Consider the following 16,513-nt stretch of genomic DNA (forward strand, 5'->3'; position numbering starts at 1 on the left):
TTAAAAAACATATATGATCTTTTTGTTTTTCAATGTTACTTGTGACCAGATTTACAGCAGTATTTGTGAAATTTGTGATATTTAATTTCTCGTAAAAATGTAATGTCACTGTTAAATCTAAATGTAAATATTAAATATAAATATAAATGTTGTATCTAAATGTTGAGTATAAATTTAAATGTTAATTCTACATGTCACGGGTGAAAGTAAATATTTAGCTAATATGCAAATTCACTGGTAGTACCAACATAAAAGCTCATTCCGGTGAATTAGCATATTAGTTAAATATTTAGTTTCCCCGTGACATTTAGATTTAACACATAATATCAACATTTTACATTTAGATTTAACATTTAGATTTAACTTTGACATTATATTTTTACAAGAGAAAAAAAATCACAAATTTCAGTCAAAAGTAACATGGTTTGGTGTCAAATGTTGCAAAAAAGTTGCCGTTTATTTTAGCATACGCATCTTTACAATTGGCTCTCCATAATTAGAACATTAAAATCAGCAGTACAAACTTTAAATCAATAATAAAAATGATTAGAAATCTCCCTCTCAGTCATAAACAGTAGAGAAAAAAGTGCCTTTAACTTGGATTTAAAAAGGTTCACATGAGATGCTGACTTCAGCTCTGCTGGCAGTTAGTTCCACTTCTTTGCAGCATAACAACTAAAAGCATGCGCCACCATGTTTTTCACGTTACGTACTCTCACCTCAATCCCAAAACTCAAAATGGTTAACCTCACATTTATAGATTGCCATCACACCTAGCATAGCACAAAAGTATCCAACGGTAAAAACAGTATAGATTGAGACGAAGATCTTGTCCAGTTTGTTGGCGATTTTCATGTTTTGCTGGTCGCACTTATCTTTCTCTTTAATGCCTTCCAGGAATTTGGCAACTTTCCGGAGCATCTCTGTGTCCTCAGAGGAGCTCAGCTGGACTACAGTGATGTCAGGCTTTGGTTCTGCAGGAAAATTAGGAAACAATTAAAGCTGCAGGTTATTTCATAGTGAATCAGTTACTGATAATATCCTCTAACACGTTAACATGAAGGTTAAAAGACAGGCTTACATGTTGCTGGCAGTGGCGGTTCTAGGGAGGGACGAACAGGGGTCGGCGCCCCTGTAAAACTGACCCTGTCCCCTCCCACATTTAATAAAAAGAAAAGCTTTGATAGCGCGCCAATGTGACAGGCGTAACAAAGGTGAGTGGCACTTGCTTCCAGTCAGACCCCTTAGAGCACCACACCGCTAGAAGGTTGAATGTGGCTGTGTCCCAATACCCACACTACACCCTATGGACTTCCACAAAGGGCACACTTGGTTTAAGACAAGTGCACTTCGAATGTAAAGTGTGTAAGGGGACAAGTGTGCTGAAAGGGAAGAATTGGGACAGTTTGAGGTTACGTCATCCACCTTAGTCAGGACGTCATCAATCGTGGCGGCAAAATGGCATTTATAGCAACTGCGCTAGCAATGTATTTAAATATAATACATATTACAGAAATGAAATAATTGATACCTTACACTTGGAAAATCCTTTTTTTTGCCATTTTTGATGCCAACAGGGTTTATTGTGAGAGTTTGTCCGCCATCGATTTAAAGCAGAACTAAGTAACTTGCACTAACTCCCCCTAAAGGTCCCTTTTGGTTATGTCACTGTCATAAACACTCCACACCCCCCGCCACCTGCCCCACCCCACAGCTCTTCCAAAACGGTAGCAACCGATCACTGAAAAGTCCTAATACAACGGTGACACTAAGGGTGCTTTCACACATATAGTCCCATGTGATCATGTGAACATAGGAGGAAGAGAGACAAGTAAAATAAATGAATCATGTGGGAGTAATACGGAAGGGAGTGTGGAAATGTGTGAAGTGTTTCTGTGCTGACAAAGCGGCTCTGAAAATGGATGGATGGATAGATAGATAGATGGATGGATATTTGTGTGTGTGCTGCCTGATGGAGCGCTGGCTTGCGAGTGTGTACGTGTGCCTGTTGCCGTGACGACGGTACGTGATTGCTGTGTGATGGGCTGTCACTGCATGGAGTTGCTCCATTCCTCGGACAAAGGTCTTCTCTGCCTTTTTTTGCTGTGCCGCCATGATATAAGTTTGAGAAAAGTGAATTTGTAGACAACCGTGTGCAGGGGCTGGTCATTATCTAACATTAGTTTGTATTGGACTGCCGTAAAGCAGTACGTCTTGTTGTGGGACGTTCCAAGTTATGAGTAATTCAGTTCATTAAAGTCCACTTGCATGCACACTTCACACAGCTGTGCATGAACGGCACATACTTGGTGAAGCTTAAGCACACTCTGCACGATTGGGACACCCTACACACTTGCACCCTTCAGCGGGAGCGTGCAACCGCCCACCACCCCGAACTTCACCTAACACAGTAAAACTGGTTTAGAACCACCACTGGTTGCAGGACAAACTTTAATCTGGACATTTAAAATGTGTTTACCATCACTGTCTTTCTCACCCTCGTCCTCTTCCTCTGTCTGTTTTTTGTTGTTTTTCTGAGACTTGTCTTTGGATCTGCAACATGCAATAAACCCACCATTGTGGGCTACCCCTGTCAGCAGCATGGATGCCAACATACTCACGACCAGCAACACCAGGCAAACACAGAAGTGTGTCCCTACAGCACAGACAGAAACACATCAGTCTTATTGTTTGCATATTCTAGAATCAGATTGTGACTGTATCGAATGAGAAGTGACTGACTGATGATGGGAGCACAGCTACTGTCCCCAGGCAGCTGATCATTGAGGATGTTGAGGAACAAAGTGAAGCTCAGCACCAGAGTGACTTTGAAGGAGTTGCGCTCTCCACCTCCCAGAGGCATGGCAAAGCTCCCTATATCCAGCATCATGATGAGGATACTGGGCAGCAGCAACGTGATGAAGGGATTTGTCACTTTAATTTCCAGTTGCACCTAATAGATAGATAGATAGATAGATAAAGTTTATTGTCATTCATACACACACCATAGGCACATACAAGAACGAAATTTGTCACACAAGGCTCGACTTTAGGCTTTAAAAGCATAAAAACACACAATAAAACCGTATAAAAAAACATACATTTTAAAACATTGAACTGCGAGTTTATATGGAAATGGGTAAATCAGCAGAGTTTGGCCTGGTTGTCACCAGCCAGTGCAGCCACAGCCAACTATTATAATGAGTGATAGAGCAGATAAATGTGACCTCCAGCAAGATTAACAAACACACTGTTTAAAGGACTGCGTTTTGATCCAAAGCCTGTTTCCCAAACTAAAGGTCACGGCCTCAGGATGAGTTTTCTTTGAATCACCTGTTGGTTAATCAAATTTTCTAAAAAAAAGAAAAACAAATCAGTTATTTTGGTAATTTATTTTATTTTCAGGTTTTATCAAAGAACTTGAGAAGATTTTTCATGCTCTCATTTTTTCTCCAGGTGAGGCATGGGCCAAAAAATAATAATAATTAAAAAAAATGGATTGTGCTTTTATTTTGAAAATTATTTTTTTTTTAATGCATCATTGTGCCATCTCTACACAACTAGAAATAGTAAAAAAAAAAAAAAGAGAAAAAGATCATTTTTCCAAAGCACAACTTTTTCCAATATTTTTTTCATTTGAATTATTGTCATGTGAATTAATTTTTGTACTTGAAGGATTTTTTTTGTACTTACAGTAAAAACTGAGGCTTGTTCAGTTGATTATCTACCTGAGTGAGTTAGTAATACCTGACAGGTAGATTTTCTATGACTCTCGTTGTATACCCATCACACTGCTTACACACCATTTACACTGATGTCCACCCCCAGCACCAGGTGTTTCCATGCAGGCAGACCTACTAATACTGTATCATGTTTTTCTGCAATCTGTGCGTTCTCCTCACCCTTTTCGCTCTTTTCTGTTTCAGGTGTCTTGAAGCTGGAGATGGCAGTTCCTGATCTGTTTTTTTACGGCTCAACTAGTCTGGGACACCCTGATGTTCTTTCTCTCTATCCTGTTCTGTGCTCATCTTTCTGTCCACTAACCCCAACCAGTCGAAGCAGATATCTGCCATCTCTGAGTCTGGTTCTGCAGGAAATTTCTTCCCATTTAAAAGTTTTTTTCTCCCCACTGTATATTTTGATAGTGCTTCGAGATGATTATTATTGTAATTTGCACTCGATAAATAAAGTTGCATTGAATTAAAAGTTGAACCGTCTTCAAGAAAAACTCCAAGTCCAGTCCCTCTAAAGTAAGTAACCAGATTTTCCATACACGTGGCTTTTTTAACTTACCAGGATGTAGTTGCGATAAGACCCTCGGTTAGCTAATGTCACATTTTCAGTCTTCCAATCACCATGGCTACCATCAACCATCTTCAGCTGACCCATATTCAGCCACATCCCACATCCTGAAAGAAAACACAGCCTTTTTTTAATGGAAAAGCAATAAATATTGATAAATACTATAATGTTAGTACTAATTTGAGTTTATTTAGTGTTCCTCTTTTTAGAATAATGTAATATTTCCCAACACAATTACACAGGTATAGTGTGTTAAGTTGAGGTTTTGTTTATTCAGACAAGGTTTTTCAGGAAATGTGATATCTCCTGACATGTTTCAACTGCCAGTCTTTGTCAGAGGAGTTTTGCTGATCGCCTTTGATGGTTCCTTTGAAGTTTCACTTGACTTCCATGTAATAGTTCCAGCGTGATTCATTTTGTCTTTTTTTTTTTTTTTAACAGTATGTTAAGTTGAGGTTTTGTTTATTCAGACAAGGTTTTTAAGGATTTTTTTTTTTATCTCCTGACATATTTCGACAGTCAACGGCCAGTCTTCGACTGATCGGCTTTGATGGTTCCTTTGAAGATTCATCAAAGGTGCTCAGCAGAACTCCTCTGACGAAGACTGGCAGTTGACAGTCGAAATATGCAAGGAAATCAAAATTTCCTGAAAAACCTTGTCTGAATCAACAAAATCTCAACATACTGTTAAAATGATGGTCTACAGTTTCTAGAGCAAGAGTTTAAGCTTCACACAAAGCTTGCTTGTAATTTTTAAGCGATCTTCTGAGCTCACCGTCATTATACCATGCTTGGATGGCAATGGGGCATTCATCCTCAGCAAAGGGATAGTTGAAGAGGTTGATTTCACAGTTGACCTGTACATTTATGATCACAGTGTGCTTCAGGGTGCCGTCGTAGTAAACCACCAAATCCCGAGAGCTATGCTTCAATTCTGATGATATCCTGGACAGATTAAAGTGAGTTCTTAGGAAAGTGCTGGGCTGATATTGTTATTTTATTAGCAGACAGTCTGGGGGAGTAAACTGACTTACGCATTAGTCACCTGGAGCTCAGGCACCCAAACTCTATTGACCGGCACAGCCACTTCATAAAAGTCATAGTCTGAGGTGTTCCATTTTAGGTCAGGATCTTTCCACATCTGTGTCGAAAAGTAAAAATCAAAATTTTTGCAAAATTTTTGATCATTCAAAACAAAATATAGTCTTACAATTGTGGCCTGCAAACGAGCGAAGAGACGGAGATTCTTGGTGTCCTGTTTTAGAGAAATGTAAAAATAATCGAGAAATATTCAGGTCCAGGTAGAGAAAGTTAAGCAAAACATTTGGAGAAATACTTACAACGGACAGAGTTTGGTATTCAATGAATGGCACATGGATCGTTTGGGTGCAATTCTCAGACTGAGGCTGAGATGCATAAGCATTCTTCAGCAACTTCTCAGCCAGACATCTGCGTGTGTTGCACGTTGTATTTTGATTTCCTGAAACTGCACATGTAGATGCATTTGAAGCTTATTTCTTTACATCTAATAAGGAATTGTAATATTTGTCAGAGTCGTAGCCTAATTATGTTACTTACCGACAGGAAGTAAAGTCATTAAGATGATCACCTTCTCCATGTCTCTGGTTTGGTCCCTTCCTACACTAGAGAAGCCCCTGAGATGTCATGTGGAACTTATGACTGGAGACTGACTGAAACCTGTGCTGCACTTAAATAGGCCTCTTAGTGGTGTTTAACCACACAACAATAATGCTCAAAGGCATGGGGACAATACGACTGACGCATGACAGCCCTGAATTATAAAGTCATTAATTACAGCATTCTCGCTTTGCTCTTCATAGAGCCTGTGCAAACACAGGTTATGAGCACAATTACTCCTGTTGTCTGTACAACAGGAAGCACGGAACTTCAGCTGCTCATTGCTATCAAATCTAACCACAAGAGTGAGAGGAGACGCCAACAACAAAACCCTGCATTCACATGGAAAAGGCCTTCAGTCTGCCACTGCTGAAAGGAAACAAAGACAATCAAACTGCTATGGTTTCTGAAATTAATTAAAAAAAACACACACACACCTTGTTTTGACAGCTGGGTAACTAATGCATTTTTTGTTGTTCATCACTTTTCCCTCCACGGTTGTATTTACATCCACATGACTAGGCGAGTGAGAAGTTAAAAAATTAATCATTGAGGATTTTCTCAGGTAACTCCCTTTCAATAATCAATATCATTGTATTTTTTTATCAACTATTTTAAGAAATGACAAAATATTCAGAATACCAACAAAAATACAATGAGCGACAGAAAAATACAAAGTGATACAAAAATAGACAAAACCTATGTTCTTTACTGTTTTATAATAATGTACAGATTGGTAATTATTCTAAATGCTGACATGAATTCTGATACTTTGGCCCTTGTATCAGACAATCAAACATTTTTGTAGCCCGCACTGTGATAAAAGTCCACCTATGCTCAAACCTATAACCCAGAGTACAGGGAAATGTTAGTTAGGTATAAACCCAGCTTGTCTAGATCTATGGACACAGGTCAGACAGTGAAACCCAAACAAGGTAAAGCAGCTTTTAGTTGTTATGCTGCAAATAAATTAAGAAACTGTAGCAGAACTTACGCCAGCATCCAATGTGAAAATTTTGAATCCTAAGTTAAAAATTCTATTTTTTTTATTGCTTAATAACTTTTTACTGATTTTGTTTCTGATATCTAAACATGTGAAAGCTTTCAGGGAATGCCTTGCACTTTTCCAATTGGGAAAAATCTGTTCAATTCAGACTATGTCCTATGTTACCCGGTTTGATGGCATCTGCCATCCCCGTAATTGGCCTTGGTCACCTCCACAGGAAAATATTCCAGCTGTGGATGACCTCTTGTGGGCTGAACCCCGTGCATCATGACTCACGGGGTGAATGCCCAGACACATGGTCCTCGTGGTTTGACCATCATCATCTGGTGATGGTCACGCCGGGGTGCGCCTGGGCTGTGCCGCTGGCAAACCCCATTTTTCGTGGCGCAAGGGATGCCTATGGCCACCATCACGTCCAGGGAAGTGGTCACCACGAACGCCTCCACATGAGGTTCGACCTGTGGGTGGCCTTACATGGGCTGAGCCCTGTGCCTCATGGTGCACGAGTGTTACACCAGAGTACAGCGCGGCTCTGCGCCACTGGCGGGTTTCCTGACGCACGGTGTACCTATGGGCCCCGTTACCTCCAGGAAAGTGGTCTCCACAGACACTAGCCTAACAGGCTCTCACATAAATTATTTGGAGCTCTCAGCGGTGTTCCACTAGCTGATTCACTTCCTTCTGTCTCTCAGGGGACATCATGTCCTGGTGAGGACAAACAATACCACGACTGTGGCGTATGTCAACCGCCAAGGCGGGTTGCGTTCCCGTTGTTGCATATGCTGGCACGCAAACTGATCCTGTGGAGTTGTGGTCTTCTCCTCTCACTATGGGCGGGGATCCTGAACGCGGGTGCGCCGGTGTACGGGGAATGGATGTTACACCCACTGGTGATGCAACAGGCCAAGGTGGACCTGTTGCCCTGTTGGGCTAAGCAACGCCTGTCACATTGGGTTGTGGAGGCTAATGTTTTGGCTTATACGAGTCAGGGTCTGTGGCCACCTGAGGGTCTGCGCACACACTCCTCCATCCTGGGCTTATTTCAGGGGAGTGTCTGTCCAGGACATCTGTGCGGCAGCGAGTTGGACCTTGCCCCTCATGTTTTTTCACTTTTACATTCTGGATATTTCAGCCCCGTGCGTGGCAAGGGTGCTTCTACTGTCCTGATGTGTAAAGATTTCTGCCCTGCAGGCTGGTCCCCGCTCGATTAGCATGTCTGCAATACGGGAGCTACTATATCCCATAGTGAGACATCTCACGCAATATTATGAAATAGAAATTTAAGTTATTTACATAATCCCGGTTCTATGTAATATAAGTGAGATGTCTCACCAGACAACCCTTCTTGCCTGAACAAGTGAGAAGCGGTGCTTCTTTTGAATAGAGGGTGTCTGACGCCTCTTCCTTTTATAGAAGGTGGGAGTGTTCCTGGCGGACGGACACGTTTCACCAGCCAATCAGGATTGGCAAATTGATATATATGCTTCTGAGGGTTGCAGATGGAGGATGCATCCCATAGTGAAACATCTCACTCATATTACTCATAGAACCAGGGTTATGTAAATAACCTAAAGTCTTTTAATGCTGCTGCTGCTGTTAGGGTTCTATTTATATGAGAGCTGGAGAAAATGGATTAATGGTTGGATGGTGTTTTTCTATCTTTATTTGTCTTTTTGTCTTTATATTCTTTTATACTATTATTCTTTACTTTATTTATATTCTAAGGGCTTAACGGGGAACTTGGGGACATTAATTTATCATGTACATGATGACAAATAAAAATCCTTGAGTTTTAAACAGATAATGGTGAATAAAATATAAATAACTAAAATAAAGTTTATTTAAAAAAAAAAGTTCCTGTCTAATATTTCTTTCTTACATTATTATTATTATACAAAAAATCACAAAAGGCACATTAAGTTTATAATGACTAACGTCCTGTTTATTAAAAAAAAAAAAATCTATATTTATGTAGTTACTTTATTACAAATTTCAAACAGTCTTAAGCTACACTTCTAGGTGTGGAAATATATTCAAATGTGAATGAATATAAATAATAATAATAAATGAATTAATTATTCACATAATTGCTATGGTTGGGATACTAACCACGGTTCGTAATTTAACATCACTTCCGGTACGTTTTAAACAACACCATAGCAAACAGGATAAACCAGGATGAATTGAAACAAACAAACTACAGATCGTATACATAGTATGAAATTAAGGTAAGGTTTTTCCTTTCTAGAATGGGATGACGAGGTGGTCACATGACCCGACGTATGCCCCACAGAAAACACTGGGGAAATAACACAGAATTTCTACGCCCTGAGAGGCGTAGGATGTCTACACATTGCACAGCAGACAAGCGTAGTCATTCTATGCTTTGGAGTGAGACTGGGTTGTATACTTGGCAAGTGATTTTATAGATTTTAAATAGCAGGGATTTTTCTGGTGTCATATCCAAAATCCCTGCGAACTCTGGTGAAAGACTTTCGCTTGCAACCAATAAAGTAGGACAATATGAGAAGTGAAGTAAAAAAAAAAGTTTCCATTTGTTCTCACATTCATATCTGCCAGTAAATGACAGGATGTTCTTCAGGTTATCTTTCTGAAGAATGTGTCTTATCTCCTTCCTCACACGTTGTCTAAGAAAGACAGATTCATCAAAGAGGAAGGGGAATGTTTTTCTCCTTGGACATTATTATGTTGTTGTTGACCTCATTTGGAAACCTTTAGTTGTTATTATGGCTGGAGTAAACCGGGTTGAAAAGTTACTGCGCTCTGGCGGTTCAGGTGTGATCTTTCTGGCCTTATCAGATCTTAACTGAGGCAGAGAAAATCCCTGTGCCAGAAAAGGTTTCACCTGATTGAGCAAAGGTTAACTTCCTGTCTAATGAATTATGAAAATCTAAAAAACCAATGGTAAAATAGACATACCTGGATAAAATAACACAATGAGTCATATCTGAAAGTGACACCTTCAATAATTCTATCGAAAACAAATCAGATTCAACAACGTTACTCTTGAGACTGTGAATGTTTCGTCTCGAGAAACCTTTTAAAACAAGTCGTAAACCCATGTGGAGGATTCAAAGGGAAGTGAATGCTGTGATATCAGAACAGAGTGGGACTTTGCCTTCAGACCACGACAGCCCCTGACTGTTCCAGATGCTCCAGAACTGATGGACTGCTGACACACCCGATGTACTCTCTTCTCACCAAGTAAGTAAAACATATGGATATTTTAATTTAAAGAGGCACATTTTGATTATACTGAAGGTCAAAGTCAAATATTGCTTAGCTATGAAATTTTACAAATTCAACTGATAATTATAAAGATTAATTTGAAATGAACAAGATTGTTAGAGGGAAAATATAACTAAATTAAACAAAAAACAAATAAATTATCATATAATGTATTATGTTTATTTTGCTTTTGGGTTTTTTAATCTATAACAAGTTCTTGTTAAATTTATATTACAACACATTGAAATAGAAAAAGGTAAAACTTTAAATGTAGTCATTCAACATCTAAAAGGTGATACAAGTTTATTCCCCCGGAATATGTTTGTTAATAGAATAACATTATGATATAATTTATCTAAAGGAAAAAAATGTAAAGGCTGCAAAAGAATTTCCAAAAAAAATTGAATGAATGAATGAATGATCTTAAATGAACTAAAAGCTAAAAGCTAAAAAATGTCATCACTTGTAATGGTTTCTGTTTGATGTCTTCAAGGTGTAGACGTACATCAACAAAATGGTGCCTTTAAATGCTTTTCTATACTTGTATTATGCTTGAATAAAAGCATTGTTTATCAGTATAGGTTCAACATCTTTTAGGCACAAAACCATGCATAGTGACTAACTATTAGTGGCATTTTGGTGACACTGAACGCAGTGACAGGAGCAGTGGTTTCAGAAGGCTTGACAAATAACACAAGCACAGTTGTGTTGTGTTGTGTTGTGTTGTAAAATTGGTCAATTTTACAATCAGACGTCATAAACTGAAACAAATGTTCTCAGTTATTCTCGGCAGACTCAATAAAAATCTCAACTGATGGAAAAACACTTCAGTACTGTGAAGCCACTACTGCTGGTTACAGCAACCTGCATGCACCAAATGAAGGTGAAATGATAAACAACACTAAAATTTGTGTACAAAAAGAAATAAAAAGAGTGAATACTGTTAAAACATTGTTGCCAACAAAAATTGTTTGGGGAAACGGACCAGATGAAATTGCCCAGTCATGGCAGAAACTCTATTACGAGCTGTTAAGTAATTCCTTTGTCATGGACAATGGAGACAAAAATGAAGTTGTAATTATTTTGGCAAAGAGAAATCATTGACATAGTTATGAAGCTAAATAACAACAAGGCATGTGGTGCAAATAACATATCTGCCGAGCATTTAAAATCTGCAAGAAGAAAACTTTTCCTCGTTAGCCATTTGCTTTATCAGGTTTTAAATTCACGGTATTCCACTCTTTATTGTCGGTTATTTTAGTGCCTATTGTAAAAGACAAAGTTGGTGTGGCTGAAAAAATATGTGCTAAGCATCCGCGATTGTAGTAAACAAAGGTCTTGAGTCAAAACAGGCTTGTCTTTAACCGTTTAATTCAGTTTATTGAGAAAGAGAAGGGAGCATTCTCACAATCTGATGAAGGCCAGAGGAGGGAATCTCTCCTCTGTATTTTATACACATTCCATGTTACAGTGTGTTCATTAAACATGGATGTGAAATATAAACAGATAAACACGTCGCGTCAGAATGGATAACACAATAACACAGGAGCTTTGTAAGAAGACAGCAGACGTGAACTGAGCAATCACAATGGGACACAGTCTATGTCAAACTGAATTCACACTGGCAAAATAAATAGCGAAAATAAATATCAACCTATAGCACTGGCTAGTACTTTATCCAAGGTCTTGGAAAGAGCTATAATAAATAGAATGTAGACGTTTGCTATGACATCTGACAATCAGTTTGGCTTCAAACCTAAACTTGGCACAGATGTGTGCCTTTTTGCTCTAAAGGAGATTTCAGACTTGTATAACAAGCTTGATACAACAATTTTCATGTGTTTTATTAATGCCTCAAAAGCTTTTGATCGTGTAAATCATGAAAACTTGTACTGACGTGCTCCGTAACCTCATGTACAGATGTATGTGTCAGCTAACAGACTCTGTAAATAGCATCATTTATTCTCTGACCAACCCTGTACAAACTATGGTTAGGTTCTTCTCTTGTCTGTGGAAACACTGGTGCCTTAGTTTATATATATATATATATATATATATATATATATATATATGGATGATCCTTTCTTATTGTGTCTTATTTGTTGATATGTCTGTTGTTGTTATGTCTCCTATGGACCATGTTTGGGTCCAAAATAAAGTCTGATGATGATGATGATGATGATGATGATGATGATGATGATGATGATGATGATGATGATGATGATGATGATGATGATGATGATGATGATGATGATGATTTGGGGTACTTGCAAAGGGGACTTGCCCAGGCAGCTTGCTGCCTTGGTGCGACAAATGACCTACCAAGGGGAGGGGGGCAATGTGGGGTCAAACCGTGAGAGGAGATGCCCAACAACCCCCCGCCCCCAACAGAAGGGGAAGGAGCCAGACAACCGGGATCCCTCTTTAAGCATTAGGGAAATATAGACAATCTGTAGATATATCGCATTGAAACCGAATACCATCTCTGATTAAAGATCTTAATGATTCCTTTTCTAAAATAAAAATAAACCAGGTGCAAATTCAGACAATCTGAGGAGCTAAGGACCAAATAATACATTCCAAACTAATAGTGACACGCTTTTGTAAAACACAGGCACATGCTGCTTATAACGACGGGCTTTAAAGCTAACATTTCTCTGAGCCTAAAAAAGCTCACCAGTCTGGCAAGCTGTACTGACCCTGTGACGTTAAAAAAAAGTGAAACTCATATATGATAAATCCAAACATACTTGTATTAAACAATAATAAAATGGTTACTTGAAAGAAGTGCATTATTGTTATTAAGAACATTTTTTTTTAATGAAAAGATTAGTTTATTACTATAAGATAAAATTCTATGTTTAAACATTTTAAACTGCTTGCATTGGTTTTAAAAAGCTCACCAACTTATGTGTTATTGCTTTGCCAACTGCTTCATCTAAGGTTAGGGTTAGAATTTTGTCCTTACAATGATTCTGATCATGATGAGTAAATGTATATATGAGTTAATTTTTGCTACTGGAATTCATTGCTTTTAACACAAAATGATTTATATATGAGAAATATGAGTAAGAAATATGAGTAAATAATCAACCTGCGTATGTCTTTACGTTTTTCACACTCCATTCTGGGCAGTGCTCCGGTCGTTGGCTCTCTGCTGCCCAAGGCGAGGTGTGACCTGTTCTGCTTGCTCAAACATGAAGGTTTCAGCTAAACAAACAACTCAAAAATCCATTCATATTTGGAGTCACATGTTATGGGGTAGAATCTGTGCCTCCTGCTCATGGGGACACTGTTAGGTTTTGATCTGCCTTTTTAACCCATTTCTGCGTCTTTGCAGCAGGCTGGCAAGAGAACGTGAATGAGGATGGAAACAACAGAGCAGGTCATTGATACCAGCTACACCACAGTCCACACGCTGGTCAGCCACAACAAGGAGGCGAGACGTCTCCGCTACATGCAGAAAGATGGCAGGTTTCCTGTGAGTTTCCAGAAGGCACCTGGAGACTGGAACACCTACTTCATAGACATCTTCACCACTCTAGTAGAGATCCATTGGAGGGTGATGTTTCTGGTCTTTTCCCTGTCATATATCCTCTCCTGGCTCTTCTTTGGTCTCAGTTATTGGCTCATAGCCCATGTACATGGAGATACTGTTCATTTGGATAACAACCCATGCGTGGAGAATGTCCGTGGGTTCACCGCAGCTTTTTTGTTCTCCATGGAGACCCAAGCCACCATTGGCTATGGCTTCAGGGGAATGACTGAGAACTGCATGGTGGCCATCGTCGTGGTGACCTTTCAGGATGTACTCAGCTGTCTTCTTGATACCATAATAATTGGCATTATTGTGGCTAAGATGGCGTCTGCTCGTAAGAGGGCTCAAACAGTGGGTTTCAGCAGCTGTGCTGTGGTCAACCTTCGGGACGGAGTTCTCTGCTTGTCGTGGCGTCTCGGAGACTTCAGAGGTAACCACATCCTGGATGGGTGGCCAGGGCCAGTTGGTTCGCTACGTGAAAAAACCTCTGGGCTCTGTTGTTTTGTCCTATCAGGACTTGGAGATTGAGAACAGAGACATCTGTTATTGCCACACCGGCGACCATCATTCACAAACTGGAACATAGAAGTCCTCTCTACTGCCTTGGACCTGAGGATCTGCTGGAGGAGGACTTTGAACTGGTGGTATCCTTCACCTACACTGGTGACTCCACCGGCATGCTCCACCAGACACGGACATGCTACACAGCAGCAGACATTCGCTGGGGTCAGCGTTTCCAGGACATGATAAAAGTGGGAAAGAAGCACTACAAGGTGGACTACGCTCGATTTAATGAGACCACATGGGTGCCAGTGCCATCGCTCAGTGCAGAGGAGTATGACAGGAGGGGAGGGTCCACAGAGGACAGTCATGTCTCACCATCAGTGAAGACAAATGGACACATGTGTCAGCTGAATCTAAGTGTCACTGAGAAGGTGATGCAGCAGACTGTTTTATAGCCTATGACACAATTTACAAACTGTATTCAATGCTTGACTACTTTGAATGATGATTCCTGTAAATATGTGAACATGTATTTGCTGTGTTCACGTGTAAATGGCTTCTTTGTGATTATTGTTGTAAAAACAATGAAAACGTAAATGTTGCTACTTTTGAAAAATATGGTTCACAACATTTAAATAAGTCTGCTTTTGACTGTCATGGTGAGGCGTTTGTGCAGCTTTTTACCGCCATCGTGTGGTTGTTGTACTTAGTGTCGCAGCTTCTCTGTCTCCCTGTACATAAACAAATACATGTTTTGATATTGAGTACTGATAAATGTGTCAACAAACAAACAAGCAAATAGTCACAAGAACAAAAAAGAAAGGAGCTTATTTTTCAGTATTTTGCTTAACTGTGGATGAAAAATGTAGCATTATTGTAATTATATATATATATATATAAAATGTTTTTCAAGGTATTAAAAATAATAGATAACTATTGTTATTTAAGAACAATTTCTTGAAGTTAATCATTTTTAGGCAACTAAGCTAATTTAGGATGCTTATAATTAGGATATTTTATAGGACCAAATTAATCCTCAAAGCTTTGGCTTATGAGTAACCTTGCAAAAAAATTATAAATTAGAATTTATTTTTTTATTTTATTTATTTTTTTATTTTTTTGCTCCTTGTTTTGTTGCATAAATGATAAACTGTTAATTTTTCACGGACTACAATATTATTTTCTCAATTTTGTTTGAACATTTGAAAAAAAATCCTTTTTTTTTATTTATTTACTGTGTATATTAATCATGTATTTATATGTTCTCTATAACATTAGTCTACAAATTCCAAAAGTTCTTGTGCATTTATGCCTATCTTTTATCATTCTTTTAAAAACCTTTTTTTCTCAAAAAGATCCAGTAGTTGCAAATTGCATTGTAAGCAGTTAATAAGTACATATTAATGGTTTATTAACCTTTATAAGGCACTGTTCCCACTTTAGATCCGGTAGCTGCAATATGCAGAGACCTATTAATATGTGCATAATTAAGCATTTATGAACTGAAAGAGGGCATTCACACTAACTTTTTAAAGTCTCACAAAGGTCTTGTTGAAAGTAAGTAATCAAGCACACTTATAAGTGCTTATTAACCATTAACTTGTGCTTATTAGATATTAATGTGTGACCATGGTATCAGTGGAAGGGTGAGTCGTCCAATGACTGAAGTTTCGAATGCCGCTCTCGCCAAGTCATTGTCGTGTACTTGGGCTAGGCACTTTTCCCACAATGTATGAATGTGGTGTGTGTGAGTGTTGGTGGTGGTTGGAGGTGCCGATGGTGCACTATGGCAGCCACGCCTCTGTCAGTCCGCTCCGAGGCAACTGTGGCTACAATAGTAGCTTACCACCAATACGTTTGGAAGAATTGAAGAATAATGCCATGTAAAGTGCTTTGATTGACCAAAATAAGGCGCTATATAAGTCCAATGCATTATTATCATTAATTATCCATTATTACAGTGTATATATACTATAATAATGGATAATAGTATTTATATATATATATATCACTACAGTATTCATAAATGTTAAGCATCTTATGAGCGCTTATTAACTGTTCATTTCTGTTTTTATAAATGCTTATTAACAATTAATGTGTGCTTATTAAGCATCAATAATATAAAGTGTTACCTTTTTTTTCTCAACATGAAGAGGTCAAACTGGACTGCTCCTGACATTTGAACTGGTAAAAGTGTGTACTCACCAGTGTAAGAGTGTATACTTCTGCCCTAAAACCTCTATATGGACGCAGAGCCTGAAACAGGCGCTGCAGCT

At 38.8% G+C, this 16,513-nt stretch overlaps 2 protein-coding genes across 3 annotated transcripts; one reads left to right on the top strand and one right to left on the bottom strand.

Moving 5' to 3' along the window:
• Nucleotides 1–562: 562 nt before the first annotated feature.
• LOC114468747 (5-hydroxytryptamine receptor 3A-like) lies at nucleotides 563–5,983 on the bottom strand. Of its 2 annotated transcripts, none has more exons than XM_028455800.1 (9): nucleotides 5,881–5,983; nucleotides 5,643–5,788; nucleotides 5,513–5,557; nucleotides 5,337–5,443; nucleotides 5,078–5,247; nucleotides 4,294–4,409; nucleotides 2,743–2,953; nucleotides 2,498–2,656; nucleotides 563–974 (listed from the first exon to the last, which is right to left on the bottom strand). In XM_028455800.1, the coding sequence occupies exons 1-9, from the start codon at nucleotides 5,918–5,920 to the stop codon at nucleotides 721–723; spliced, it is 1,248 nt and encodes a 415-aa protein (XP_028311601.1). In that variant the 5' UTR covers nucleotides 5,921–5,983; the 3' UTR covers nucleotides 563–720. The 2 variants fall into 2 exon arrangements, with proteins under 2 accessions (XP_028311601.1, XP_028311600.1); XM_028455799.1 differs by having other exon boundaries at nucleotides 2,480–2,656.
• Nucleotides 5,984–9,614: 3,631 nt separating this feature from the next.
• Nucleotides 9,615–15,253, top strand: LOC114468326 (inward rectifier potassium channel 16-like). Its single transcript, XM_028455158.1, is given in 5 exon segments — nucleotides 9,615–10,171; nucleotides 13,331–13,398; nucleotides 13,536–14,182; nucleotides 14,184–14,274; nucleotides 14,276–15,253. Coding segments are annotated over 3 exon segments (1,134 nt in total). The 5' UTR covers nucleotides 9,615–10,171; nucleotides 13,331–13,398; nucleotides 13,536–13,556; the 3' UTR covers nucleotides 14,693–15,253.
• The last annotated feature ends 1,260 nt before the right edge of the window (nucleotides 15,254–16,513 follow it).

Source organism: Gouania willdenowi, chromosome 8 (assembly GCF_900634775.1).
Source record: "Gouania willdenowi chromosome 8, fGouWil2.1, whole genome shotgun sequence".
Taxonomy (NCBI): Eukaryota; Metazoa; Chordata; class Actinopteri; order Blenniiformes; family Gobiesocidae; genus Gouania; species Gouania willdenowi.

Excerpts from the sequence above, each read along its gene's own strand:
- LOC114468747 (XM_028455799.1), bottom strand. The coding sequence starts at position 5,920 with ATGGAGAAGGTGATCATCTTAATGACTTTACTTCCTGTCG. Across the intron at positions 5,789-5,880 it reads AATGACTTTACTTCCTGTCG|TTTCAGGAAATCAAAATACA; the intron begins GTAAGTAACATA and ends CTACATGTGCAG. Across the intron at positions 2,954-4,293 it reads CTTATCGCAACTACATCCTG|GTGCAACTGGAAATTAAAGT; the intron begins GTAAGTTAAAAA and ends TCTATCTATTAG.